At 37.8% G+C, this 15,095-nt stretch overlaps 1 protein-coding gene across 1 annotated transcript in view; it reads right to left on the reverse strand.

The window, feature by feature from the left end:
* Window positions 1-15,095, reverse strand: part of LOC124595650 (NFX1-type zinc finger-containing protein 1-like) — a 279,353-nt gene that overhangs the window by 101,699 nt on the left and 162,559 nt on the right. The window contains exons 8-9 of the mRNA XM_047134490.1: window positions 8,068-8,347; window positions 1,165-1,480 (exon numbers count right to left, since the gene is read on the reverse strand). Of these exons, the coding sequence (XP_046990446.1) occupies window positions 1,165-1,480; window positions 8,068-8,347 (596 nt within the window). The remainder of the gene's footprint in view (window positions 1-1,164; window positions 1,481-8,067; window positions 8,348-15,095) is intronic.

Genomic DNA, 15,095 nt, shown 5'->3' on the forward strand with positions numbered 1-15,095 from the left:
TTCTGGGTTAACGGGAAGTAATCCTACAGTTTTGACGTGTGAGTTTGTGAATATCAAAATATGTGATGTAAATAGCTGTTATCTTTTGATTGCAATTGCTTAGAAGCTTAATTTTTTTATAGCGCCCAAGGATCATAGACTTTAGTACCTGTGGCACTTTGATACCTGTACCTGTTCCTGAGAAAATAGAGACCTTAGTTAACAGTCAGTCAGATACAGACAACAAAGTGATCCTACAAAGGCTCAATTTTTACTGACTGAGGTTTGGAAACATAAAAATGATGAACCCGTCACTCTGAGAACCTTTAAAATATCAATAATTCAAGAACAGTCTTAATCGCAATTCCTATTATTATTATTATTATTATTATTATTATTATTATTATTATTATTATACCGCCAATCAGTTTCAACCCGACGTAGGAGTCATCTTCTGGGCATTTACATAACAGGAGTGATATCACCAGCAGTCGACCAATGGTGTAAATGCCCAGAAGATGACCCCTACGTCGGGTTGAAACCGGTTGGCGGTATAATAATAATAATAATAATAATAATAATAAATGCGATTAAGACTGTTCTTGAATTATTGATTGATCATACTAATCGCTGCTTCTCTCCACAACCATGTTGTCCACTTTAAAATAATCTATGCAATAATTTGGGTGGGATTCCGAACAATATAAACCTTAAAACATTTTCCTCCCTCACCCAATTGTTATCTAGAACAATAGACAAATCATGGAGAAAACTGCCATCCTCTTGTGATGAATACTGAACCAGAATTCATCCACATTCAAATACAATAATAAAATTATCTATTTATATACTGATAAGATAAGATTGATTCCACAATATATTAGCAACCCATCGTTTCATGGTCAGTTACGAAAGTCCATGACTGAATAACGACAATATTATAAAAAGGACAGATTACTGCTCTCCATACAGAGGACACACTGAATCACCAGAAACAGTGATCATAGGTGTGTGAGTTGTGTGGATGTGTGTACATTTTCTGTTTCAGTAGAAGGCTGTCGAGCCAAAAGCTTAATTTTTGTGCTGTTTGCAATTCAATGTCTCCTGTATATGGGGAGTAGCAATCTATCCCTTTCATAATTTTGTTGAGATATGTATATGTTTTAATTACTAATAACAACCAACCTCAAGATGATCTGGATCGTCAGCAGCGTGGCAGTTCCTCACACAGCTATGACCACAAAGAAGCCTGTCTTCACAAGGAAATGAACAATGCACGCTTTTAACATCTTGAAAGCAAAGTTTGTTAACTTTGTGATTGCAAGGTTCCAGAACAGCTTCCACTGCTTCCTTGCATCTATACTTGTTAACATCCATATGACATGCTAAGGTCTTTACATGTTTACAAGGAAGCACCCTCTCCATAGGCGTCTCACAATCCCCACATTCTTGGAAACATTTTTTAAGACACTTGTGGCCCAACGGACACTGCTGTGGAATCCTGAATTTAAAAAAAGAAAACAATTTAAAGTACTAAGGAATAACTGAAAACCATCATCATTACAATCTGTTTATGGGATTCTCTGGTAATCTAGGACAAGCACAAGAAAACGCAATACACTCTCCATAGCAGCAATAAGTGTAAACATCAAAGTGTCTAAGAAACAGTAACTTACAACATTGTAAAAAATCAGATAATCTGTCTCACACAGCAATAAAAATATATCCCAAAAATATAACATATGATCCAGTTAAAATATTTAAATATAATTTTGGGAAGAATAGAATGAAGATTTCTTTACTATTGAGAACCTAAAAATATCTGCCAATTTGTAGCTCAGTCATGACATTCTGTGATACTTCTGAGCCAGTGTTGTAGCTGGGATAAATTGGAATACAAACTTTGACTATTACTACAGCATGAGGAAAAGAACCCATTTCATTTACTGAAATGTGAGCTGAGAGAGAGTGTGACACTGGAGAAGAAAAGAGTGACTCAACTGTCAAACTACATCAGTAGGTTCTGCCAACAACTGAGAAGCATTAAAGGTAAGTCTGATACACTTACCACATACATCAATTTTGAGTAAACTATTACTGCTGTATGTAGTTGTTGTATGTAACTTTTTTTAGTAACATTTTAAAGTTGTTTGATATGCTGATGTTGCACGCACAATATATTTTCATAGAAACTCAAATTTAACAGCTAGTTGTTTACCCAAAGTACATGAAGTGTCATGATTTTCAGCATCTTTGTGATACTCCTGTGGGTCAAACAAAGCAATCATCACTTGTACTGTCCTTCTTTATTAGTCTCGTTTGACATGAGCCCTATACACCACTTTGGGTAAACAACTAGCTTTCAAATTTGTATTTCTATGACAGTTAAAATTATTTTAAAAAATGTACTATAAATACATGCAACATCAACTTATCAAAAAACTTTAAAACTTAAAATGTTACTGGAAGAAGGAAAAAAATCTACATCCAACAACTACAGATAGCAGTAATAGTTAACTCAAAGTCAATGTCTATATACAGCATCAGGCCATGTACTGATAAAGGCAATAAAGCCGAAGTAAGATTATATAACAAAATAAAATATTAAACAGCATCCAGTCTATTAATTCTCTGCATAATCTTCTACTCTGACATAATACATGCTGCAGGTCCCACAGTAAAGAAAATGTAGAGGTAATTTCAAGAGTACCCCACAAAAGTGTGTTGGAACCCTTGCTGTTCATGATATATACTAATAACCTGGCACATAATACAGGGTTATTACAAATGATTGAAGCGATTTCATAAATTCACTGTAGCTCCATTCATTGACATATGGTCATGACACACTACAAATACGTAGAAAAACTCAAAGTTTTGTTTGGCTGAAGCCGCACTTCAGGTTTCTGCCACCAGAGCGCTCGAGAGCGCAGTGAGACAAAGTGGCGACAGGAGCCGAGAAAACGTATGTCGTGCTTGAAACGCACTCACATCAGTCAGTCATAACAGTGCAACGACACTTCAGGATGAAGTTCAACAAATATTCACCAAATGCTAACTCCATTCGCCGATGGTATGCGCAGTTTAAAGCTTCTGGATGCCTCTGTAATGGGAAATCAACGGGTCGGCCTGCAGTGAGCGAAGAAACGGTTGAACGCGTGCGGGCAAGTTTCATGCGTAGCCCGCGGAAGTCGACGAATAAAGCAAGCAGGGAGCTAAACGTACCACAGCCGACGGTTTGGAAAATCTTACGGAAAAGGCTAAAGCAGAAGCCTTACCGTTTACAATTGCTACAAGCCCTGACACCCGATGACAAAATCAAACGCTTTGAATTTTCGGCGCGGTTGCAACGGCTCATGGAAGAGGATGCGTTCAGTGCGAAACTTGTTTTCAGTGATGAAGCAACATTTTTTCTTAATGGTGAAGTGAACAGGCACAATGTGCGAATCTGGGCGGTAGAGAATCCTCACGCATTCATGCAGCAAATTCGCAAGTCACCAAAAGTTAACGTGTTTTGTGCAATCTCACGGTTTAAAGTTTACGGCCCCTTTTTCTTCTGCGAAAATAACGTTACAGGATACTTGTATCTGGACATGCTGAAAAATTGGCTCATGCCACAACTGGAGATCGACAGCGCCGACTTCATCTTTCAACAGGATGGTGCTCCACCGCACTTCCATCATGATGTTCGGCATTCCTTAAACAGGAGATTGGAAAACCGATGGATTGGTCGTGGTGGAGATCAGGATCAGCAATTCATGTCATGGCCTCCACGCTCTCCCGACTTAACCCCATGTGATTTCTTTCTGTGGGGTTATGTGAAAGATTCAGTGTTTAAACCTCCTCTACCAAGAAACGTGCCAGAACTGCGAGCTCGCATCAACTATGCTTTCGAACTCATTGATGGGGACATGCTGCGCCGAGTGTGGGAGGAACTTGATTATCGGCTTGATGTTTGCCGAATCACTAAAGGGGCACATATCGAACACTTGTGAATGCCTAAAAAAACTTTTTGAGTTTTTGTATGTGTGTGCAAAGCATTGTGAAAGTATCTCAAATAATAAAGTTATTGTAGAGCTGTGAAATCGCTTCAATCATTTGTAATAACCCTGTATTAATAGTAGCGTCAGGCTTTTTGCAACTGTTGCACTTCCCTATAATATAGTACTGTCTGCCACGTTTTGATTGGTGATAATATTGGTGATTTGTTTTAAATGTTCAGAATGTGAAATTGTGCACTTCACAAAATTTAAGAATGTGGTATCCTATGACTACAATATCAGCAAGTCATATTAATAGACGGATCTACAAGTAACAATGCATAAATAATTTTGTGTGAGCCATCCTAGAAAAGTGTGTGGGACTTACATCGAGCAAAACTAACAAAGGACAGCACAAATCACCAAAGGTTTGTTTGACCCACAAGAGTAGTACTTAGATGGTGAAAACCATGACACTTTAAAAAAAAAAAAAAAATTATGCCAACTATCCTCAAAAGCCTATTTACAAGAAGCAGTATTAAGAGAGGAATCTAGAAATACACCACAACTGTAAGGTAACCCTTTGTAAGGCTAGTATCTGTGGGTGTTGTTAGTACATTTCCACCCATACAATGTTGAGCCACTGATTAATTTTTTTTTTTTTTTTTTTTTTTTTTTTTTTTTTTTTTTTTTTTTTTTTTTGCACAATTACGGAAAGGATAACCTTGGATCTTATAAATGTATATTAACTGTAGTTGTAACTGTTCTGTTTCATATGTGGTACAGAGCCTGGATGAGCTGTGGCAATAGTAGAGCCACCTGCTAGTGAGAACTGGGACCACTGCTGGACACCAAAGATGTGAAATTGGAGCCAGGCTTGGTAATTTGGTAATGTAAAAGATTACCTCCTTCCATGTAAATAGCAAGAAGACATCAAAGGGAGCAAATTTTGATTTTCTCTGTAGACATGTTTTATAAGTACAATACCTGAAAAGGAAAAGCTTTTTCAAGTAAGTTTAGTGTAGAGAAAGTAAAAAAGCAGTGGAACAATTAGATGCTTTTGACTAAACACCATGATGTTCAGTGTAGAAGTTTAAACTGGAAAAGATACTCATGTCTAAGCAGCGTATTCCCTAATTTGATATGGGAAAAGTAATGATTATTTCTGAAGTTGCAATTTTTGAAAGTCGATAAATTTAATTAAAGAGATCACAATTTAAGGTCAAGCAAAAACTTTATGAACATAACTAAAAGAAAGCAGCCCGATAAAAAAGAAATTTTTAACGCAAAAATCTTAGGGTTGTTTGTTTTGTTTTTCATGGTGCAACTGCTGTAACATCTAGTATCAAAGGTAACACGAGAGCAGCTAACTCCACAATAACAAAAGAAAAATATTTTTTTTTTTTATGAAGTTACTAGAAATCAATACCCTATTCTTCATATAAAATAAGAGTTGTAAAATGAGGATTTATTGGAATTGGTGTACCTCATAAGTAAAAGTAATAGCACCATAAGACCGTTACTAACGGAAAAAAATTCTTTCAAAGTAATTTTATTGATCTAACTACAATTCTAATTATCTCAACAGGAGTACCACATACCTATATATTAAAGTCATATAGGGGCAATATTACCATCAGATCGTGAGTCCTATAGGACTTAAGTTGTCACAGTTTATTTTAAGCAGTTGGAAGTAAAAGAAACGAAAAATATGATCTGATACATCTCCCCCACAATCACTCTTCTAGGGACTGCGAAGAGAAGATTAGACTAATTATGGTATGCACATAGGCATTTAAACAATCATCCTTCTTTCATAACATTCTGCTTGCAGTTCTTAGTTAAAGAAGTGAAGTGTGCAAATGAAACTATGATATTCGTTTGACCCCTGACTTCTATTACAAAATAAATAAACTAAGTATAAAATTTATATTTGTGTCGCTTATCACATAACCAAGAAACAGACATTCTACTCCTGAGATTACTTGAAATGATAGCACACTTCCACTCCATACATGACAGCAGGGGTTCTGTCTCATAAAGTTGCAAGATTATTCTTTGCAAGAGATAACTGATCAGATTATTGGACTCTGTTTATTGCATTGTTGAAAATACCAATCTGTTGTTACCGGTAATATAGCATTTTGGTGAGGAACACTTCATAAAATTACATACACTGATGGGAAAAAAAAAATGACAACACCGAAAAACAGTTAAGGCAAAGTAATGAAATTTCAGGAATATATTTGTCTAGGAAACATATGTAAGTGATCAACATTGAAGGATCACAGGTTACTTAATGTATGTGCGAGATAAGCCATTGCAAATGTGAAATGCTTGTACATTAATAAACAGTGTAACTGCCAGAATGTTGACTGGAAGTATGTAAACATGCATGCATTCTGTTCTACAGGTGCAGGATGCCAGTTTGGGGGATGGAGAGCCACACATGTTGCACTTGCGTCAGTCAATACAGGAAAAGTTAATGCTGACTGTGGATGACGCTGAAGTTGTCATTCAATTATTTCCCATATGTGCACAACTGAAGGCAGATCTTGTGATCGAGGAGGCAAGGCAACATGTTGACACACTGTAGAACAGCGCTATGTGGGTAAGGATTATCATGCTGGAAATCACCCCTGGAATGCTATTCATGAATGGCAGCACAACGGATCAAACCACCAGACTGATGTACAAATTTGCAGTCATGGTGCGTGGGATACCCATGAGAGTGCTCCTGCTGTCATAAGAAATCGCATCGCAGACCTTAACTCCAGGTGTAGATCCAGGTTGCCTATCATGCAGAGAAGTTGGTTGCAGGCCCTCAACTGACCTCCTCCTAAGTAACAAACGGTCATTACTGGCACCAAGGGAGAACCAGCATTCATCAGAAAACACAAAAGACCTCCATCATGCCCTCCAATGAGCACTCGCTTGACAGAACTGAAGTCACAAATGGTGGTGGTTTGGGGTCAGTGGAATGCACGCTGCAGGGCATCTGTCTTTGAGTTCTCCACAAAGTAACCGATTTGTAACAGTTTGTTGTGTCACTGTGGTGCCAACTGCTGCTCAAAAAATTCCTGCAGCAGATGCAGAACAATGCGCCAGAGCCATACACTGAACACGATGGTTTTCCCCTCTTTTCAGGGCCATGTAGCCATCCGAAGTTCAGTCTTCTTGCGACTGTACACTCCCATGACCACTGCTGCTAGCAATCCTGTACAGTGGCTACAGTCCTGCCAAGTCTTTCTGCAATATTGCAGAAGGAACAGCCAGCTTCCTGTAGCCCTATTACATGAACTGGTTCAAACTCAGTGAGGTGCTGAAAATGATGTCTTTGTCACCTTAAAAGCATTCTTGATTAACATCAATTCATCACATATAATCTCAAAGGTAACTAAAGGACAGAAGGAAGATTAGGTTTAACGTCCTGTCAATATTAATGTTATTAGAGATGGAGCATGAGCTCAGAATATTTCCACAATGGGGAAGGAAACTGGTCAAGCCCTTTCAAAGGAACCATCCTTGCATATGCATTTGATTTGGAGAAATCATGGAAAACGTAAATCTGCATGGCTGCACATAGGTTTGAACCATCGTCCTCCTGAATGTTAGTCCAGTGTGCTAACCACTGTGCTACCTCACTCAGTCAAAGGTAACTAACTCTCATGACCATTATAGTGTGTATTTAAGGCAAATCTGATTTGCATCCTCATAGTGGCATTGCTAGTACCACTCTTATGCAACTGACATGAAATTTTAATAGACATCATCTTTCAGACTTAGAAACATGCATAGCAACTTCTGTTTATGCCAAATGACTCCTTTTTGGTGCTGCGATTTTTTTTTCCATCAGTATATTTTTTAAGTTTAAGTGATGGAGATTTCACATGAAAGAAAGTTCAGTCTAAACTAATGCATGTATACCTAACTTTTAGCTCTTCTGCATAATACAAATAAAACAAAAATAAAACAAGAGAATGCATCCATACGACCATGTTCAAAGACTAGCATCTTTCAACAACTGTTAAACATAATGCGTTATATTCAAATCGCACTTGTACCCCAAAACTTGTGACTAACTGTGATTATGCTTTAAAGGTCTTACCTTTCACATGGAAAGTAGCATTTGTAATTTTCATGGAATCTGTTCCTTACATGACACACACTCTGACATTTGTGGCCACAAGTAAGTTCGGCCTCACAAGGAAGGCTGCAACCTCCTTCAGGAACAGCCTTGAAGTCTGCTGCTGAGGCCACCTTTGTTTCCTCACTTGGATGTACCTGACATTTTAATGTCAGATGAGAACCAATTGCATCTTGTTTCACGAGTGTTTCATTTATTTGTGGCCATATTTTGCTGCTCCTGGTTAGGTTTTCCATGTTACCTATGTGTCAGGAACAACATAAATCAAATTATAACTGCAGTTTACAATCACCACAAAGCAAAGTCTTTTTGCATTTGATCACCTATGCAGTGTGAAAATGTTCTTGGGATGCTAAACAAAAGGTACTGAAAACTTTTTACAAAATGACTTTTTTTATTTATTTCACTGAATTTTTAGTTCGTCTACATTATCATTATGATGTTTTCCGCTTTGTGGAGATAAATTTTTATTGATGCTACCTGGCTTGTATCCAACAGACCTTCCAAAGATTAGATGTATTACCTTTTTAAATATAACACTATTTCAATTAAATTTTAAGTAATAGATTATTATTCTTACTTGATGTAAAGATGTAAATAAAGCTAGAGGCTTTTTGTTCTAATCTCAACAATCATTCAAATATGGACTGATGAAATTTCTACAATTAACAACTCATAATGATGCTGCAAAATCCTCCTGTCTATTGTCATAACCACTAAACAAATGCATATTGCACAAAACAAAATTAAACACTCATCTCAGCGGTCACTGGATTTACTAATTAAGTTCAGAGTGGGGATCTGGTTACAGAGATTTTAGTCATGCAATGTTACGGGTATCTAGGTGGGCTAATCAACTGCCTAGAATTGCTACAAGGTAAGTGGAATATAATGCATGGCTGAATGCTAGCAGCCCCAGGGCTCAAGCAGCGCAGTAGCCAGCCCGGATAGTTGAATGTTATTGCCAGCCGGGTGCAGAGACAGCGAACGCATTGCCAGAAACGGGTAAAACCCAAAGCTGGGAATTTGAAAGGCTGATGCTCGCATTGCTTTTGTGCAAAATATGCTCCAGGAAATGGCGGAGTGTCAGACAATCTTAAGGACGGCCAAGTTACACCTCTCTGAGATTTGACAATAAGTCACATCAAATACCAATGCAAATCTAAATACATCTGCGGTATCAGAAAAATTAAGTGCATCCAATGGCACAATATCATCTCAATGTCTTTAAAACTAACGGAAGTTAATATCTCACAGCAAATAAACATTTTCACAATGACCCTTTGAATTAACAACTTCTAATCACTTCATGCAATATCAACAAATGTCATCTCAGCAGGCAGCATTGCACTATAGCTATCATCCCTGAAAGCTACATATCTGTATCTATTTTATATATTGAATCACAACATCTTTTGCATTATGCAAAAGTTTGTTACAACATCACATTCTCCACATTTGCACAGCAAATGAATGCAGCATGAATGCCTCATATTTTTTCATACTTGTGTTTTTATTTAATTAATGATTTACTATTGTAACAGTAACAGTATTTAAATGTTGGTTGTAAGTGTTATTAAAAAACTGTGCTAATTTAAAAGTGGTCAATCACGTGTGTTAGCAGACACCAAATTGAAAAGAGAACCAAAAGACACCTCTGTCAAAAAGACACAAATAATTGTTTGAATAATATACAGTGATAATCTGTAGTCATTTCATGTGAATGACATGGGCAAGAATACTGGTTTGTTTATTTATAAACCAACTCTACTTATTTTTGTAAAAGAGCTAAATGTAACTGAATGTTTATAACATTTCTTTTATTTAAATGTTGTTGTAATAGCTTAGTGCAGGAAATTGGTCATGTTCAATTAAATCATGGCTCTAGAGCTTATGAATAATGTATTTTTGGTGGGGACAGCCATCAGCCAATGGAAGGGCAGAGATAGCCGAACACTACGGGAATCAAGTGGAGACCAGGACTTTTGACTCTATAGAGCTCAAGGCAGTGATTTGGGACACTTTGTGGCAATTTCTGGAAGAAGGCAGACCTGTGTAGAGTGATGTGCACAATTTAGTCATACAGTTGATTGTTCATTGGTGGTGAATGGCTGCTATAATACTCTAACTTTTGAAGAGACTTTTTATTTTGAGAGGTCTGAATGTGTTCCAGAGTAGGACTCTCAACTTTTGCCACTTGATTTTTCAAACTGAGAATAGAGACAGCATGAGTTACTATTCTTCATATCACGTATTTTAATTTGTGAGATCACATTGAACTCTGAATTATTTTGAGCTGGAGTATCTTTTGTGAGTGTTTGATGACTATTTGGTTTTTGGATTTTGCTGCCATTCTCACAATGCTATCAATGCAACTTTATTCCATTTGAGAAAGATAATTTCTATCTATATTTTCACTGAATATTGTAGCACCTCTTCCTATTTACTTGAAAAGTCCTTTTTTGAATAATTCTCTATCATCAATTACAGACATTAGAACACAAGCCTTTTATTACATTATTCTTCTATCTCTTCTTTTGTCTTTCTGTTGTTGTTGTGTGGTCTTCAGTCCTGAGACTGGTTTGATGCAGCTCTCCATGCTACTCTATCCTGTGCAAGCTTCTTCATCTCCCAGTACCTACTGCAACCTACATCCTTCTGAATCTGCTTAGTGTATTGATCTCTTGGTCTCCCTCTACGATTTTTACCCTCCACGCTGCCCTCCAATACTAAATTGGCGATCCCTTGATGCCTCAGAATATGTCCTACCAACCGATCCCTTCTTCTAGTCAAGTTGTGCCACAAACTACTCTTCTCCCCAATCCTATTCAATACCTCCTCATTAGTTACGTGATCTACCCACCTTATCTGCAGCATTCTTCTGTAGCACCACATTTCGAAAGCTTCTATTCTCTTCTTGTCCAAACTGGTTATCGTCAATGTTTCACTTCCATACATGGCTACACTCCATACAAATACTTTCAGAAACGACTTCCTGACACTTAAATCTATACTCAATGTTAACAAATTTCTCTTCTTCAGAAACGATTTTCTTGCCATTGCCAGTCTACATTTTATATCCTCTCTACTTCGACCATCATCAGTTATTTTACTCCCTAAATAGCAAAACTCCTTTACTACTTTAAGTGTCTCATTTCCTAATCTAATCCCCTCAGCATCACCCGATTTAATTTGACTACATTCCATTATCCTCGTTTTGCTTTTGTTGATGTTCATCTTATATCCTCCTTTCAAGACACTGTCCATTCCGTTCAACTGCTCTTCCAAGTCCTTTGCTGTCTCTGACAGAATTACAATGTCATCGGCGAACCTCAAAGTTTTTACTTCTTCTCCATGAATTTTAATACCTACTCCGAACTTTTCTTTTGTTTCCTTTACTGCTTGCTCAATATACAGATTGAATAACATCGGGGAGAGGTTACAACCCTGTCTCACTCCTTTCCCAACCACTGCTTCCCTTTCATGCCCCTCAACTCTTATAACTGCCATCTGGTTTCTGTACAAATTGTAAATAGCCTTTCGCTCCCTGTATTTTACCCCTGCCACCTTCAGAATTTGAAAGAGAGTATTCCAGTTAATGTTGTCAAAAGCTTTCTCTAAGTCTACAAATGCTAGAAACGTAGGTTTGCCTTTTCTTAATCTTTCTTCTAAGATAAGTCGTAAGGTTAGTATTGCCTCACGTGTTCCAACATTTCTACGGAATCCAAACTGATCTTCCCCAAGGTCCACTTCTACCAGTTTTTCCATTCGTCTGTAAAGAATTCGCGTTAGTATTTTGCAGCTGTGGCTTATTAAACTGATAGTTCGGTAATTTTCACATCTGTCAACACCTGCTTTCTTTGGGATTGGAATTATTACATTCTTCTTGAAGTCTGTGGGTATTTCGCCTGTCTCATACATCTTGCTCACCAGATGGTAGAGTTTTGTCACGACTGGCTCTCCCCCAAGGCCATCAGTAGTTCTAATGGAATGTTGTCTACTCCCGGGGCCTTGTTTCGACTCAGGTCTTTCAGTGCTCTGTCAAACTCTTCACGCAGTATCTTATCTCCCATTTCATCTTCATCTACATCCTCTTCCATTTCCATAATATTGTCCTCAAGTACATCGCCCTTGTATAAACCTTCTATATACTCCTTCCACCTTTCTGCCTTCCCTTCTGTGCTTAGAACTGGGTTGCCATCTGAGCTCTTGATATTCATACAAGTGGTTCTCTTCTCTCCAAAGGTCTCTTTAATTTTCCTGTAGGCAGTATCTATCTTACCCCTGGTGAGACAAGCCTCTACATCCTTACATTTGTCCTCTAGCCATCCCTGCTTAGCCATTTTGCACTTCCTGTCGATCTCATTTTTGAGACGTTTGTATTCCTTTTTGCCTGCTTCATTTACTGCATTTTTATATTTTCTCCTTTCATCAATTAAATTCAATATTTCTTCTGTTACCCAAGGATTTCTATTAGCCCTCGTCTTTTTACCTACTTGATCCTCTGCTGCCTTCACTACTTCATCCCTTAGAGCTACCCATTCTTCTTCTACTGTATTTCTTTCCCCCATTCCTGTCAATTGTTCCCTTATGCTCTCCCTGAAACTCTGTACAATCTCTGGTTCTATCAGTTTATCCAGGTCCCATCTCCTTAAATTCCCGCCTTTTTGCAGTTTCTTCGGTTTCAATCTGCAGTTCATAACCAATAGATTGTGGTCAGAATCCACATCTGCCCTGGAAATGTCTTACAATTTAAAACCTGGTTCCTAAATCTCTGTCTTACCATTATGTAATCTATCTGATACCTTTTAGTATCTCCAGGATTCTTCCAGGTATACAACCTTCTTTCATGATTCTTGAACCAAATGTTAGCTATGATTAAGTTATGCTCTGTGCAAAATTCTACAAGGCGGCTTCCTCTTTCATTTCTTCCCCCCAATCCATATTCACCTACTATGTTTCCTTCTCTCCCTTTTCCTACTGACGAATTCCAGTCACCCATGACTATTAAATTTTCGTCTCCCTTCACTACCTGAATAATTTCTTTTATCTCGTCATACATTTCATCAATTTCTTCATCATTTGCAGAGCTAGTTGGCATATAAACTTGTACTACTGTAGCAGGCATGGGCTTTGTGTCTATCTTGGCCACAATAATGCGTTCACTATGCTGTTTGTAGTAGCTAACCCGCACTCCTATTTTTTTATTCATTATTAAACCTACTCCTGCATTACCCCTATTTGATTTTGTATTTATAACCCTGTAATCACCTGACCGAAAGTCTTGTTCCTCCTGCCACCGAACTTCACTAATTCCCACTATATCTAACTTTAACCTATCCATTTCCCTTTTTAAATTTTCTAACCTACCTGCCCAATTAAGGGATCTGACATTCCACGCTCCGATCCGTAGAATGCCAGTTTTCTTTCTCCTGATAACGACGTCCTCTTGAGTAGTCCCCGCCCGGAGATCCGAATGGGGGACTATTTTACCTCCAGAATATTTTACCCAAGAGGACGCCATCATCATTTAATCATACAGTAAAGTTGCATGTCTTTCTGTATATTTTATTAATTTGCAATTCCAGCACATAGATTGGCTATTTGACTGCAGGATTACAGTAACAGTGTGTTATTTGCTGTGAATGAGCTACAGGGCATGAAAGTAGATGTGTGCGGCTTGACCATATGACTACATTGAGTTATCCTTTTTAAAACAGAGCTGTGCTTAGTGCAAGCACCTACAGGATGAGTAACCGCAGGTGAAGATGCACCTGGTTCGCTCATTTGGACTACTGTTTGGAAGAGCAACTACAACGGCAGTAAACATTGGGTAATGTCACAGTCACCAAAAAGTGGATAATTTTTGGCAGTGTCTGTCTGTGTTCCTAGTAGAGTATTAAAATCTTGAGCTTACTTGACAGGACAACTTCACCTAAACCCAGTTAAAACCCAACTGTGCATTTTCTATATTAAGCTTATCAATGATGGATGTTTCAGAACCTGTGGCTGTTTATTCAACGTAAATAAATAAAACTGCAACCAGTCACTTTTTTTAAATAGTTATTTATTCCATGGACCGATTTTTGAACCGTTCCGGGCCCATCTTCAGATGGTGTACAGGAGGTTACATAGGTTTGAAACAGCTATGTATTTATATTTTTATATTAATCAAAGACAGGTACATCGTAAACTCAGTGTCTGCTACACTATATCCAAACTATTTAGGAGTCACGTACGATAAGATCTTGACAGACAAGCAACATTCTAATAACACAAGGCTGAAAGCAGACACAAGAAATAACATCCATAGGAAGATAATTGGTATTGGTGCTCTTGGAGACAATCTTTAAGATGACAAAATTCATATGCCATGTCTGACACAGGTCATGTCCAAGCGATTGGGAAATTTGTGCAGGCTTATTACTGGATTGACTGTAAAATATTGTGAGTTGTTAGGCCCCATCACATTACTCTTAAAACTTCATGAATGCTCGACATTTGAACTACTTAGCTGGGCTCTTTTAGAGGACTCTATATGTCTTCACAGGTGGCTGAACATCATCTAAACGAAATGTTGCATCCTATGAAAGGCTGTGTTCCCATGCTTTATAAGAAGTGGAGTTACTAGGTAAAATCCTTCAGTCTCCCATTGCCTAGTCATAATCATTCTGTAAATATGGATAGTAAATAGTAAAAGGGTAGATGGGGTGGGATTGTTATCAAAATATTACCGTTGTGCCACTTCAGTGGCTTTCTGATAGTTGTTTATATTCTTTGCACATTGTGGCTGGTTATTTTCATCCTTGATGGTGCATAGCCACAAACACTTTTGAACCCGTGCTCATTCTTTGAAACAAACTCCTTCCCAAACTTTCCTTTTACAAACGCTACTTTCTAGCAATTAGACAATGGAAAATCCTGGATGAAATGTAACAATATTATAAAAAGGATAGTCGCTACTCAACATATAGCAGAGATACTGAGCC

Source organism: Schistocerca americana, chromosome 2 (assembly GCF_021461395.2).
Source record: "Schistocerca americana isolate TAMUIC-IGC-003095 chromosome 2, iqSchAmer2.1, whole genome shotgun sequence".
Taxonomy (NCBI): Eukaryota; Metazoa; Arthropoda; class Insecta; order Orthoptera; family Acrididae; genus Schistocerca; species Schistocerca americana.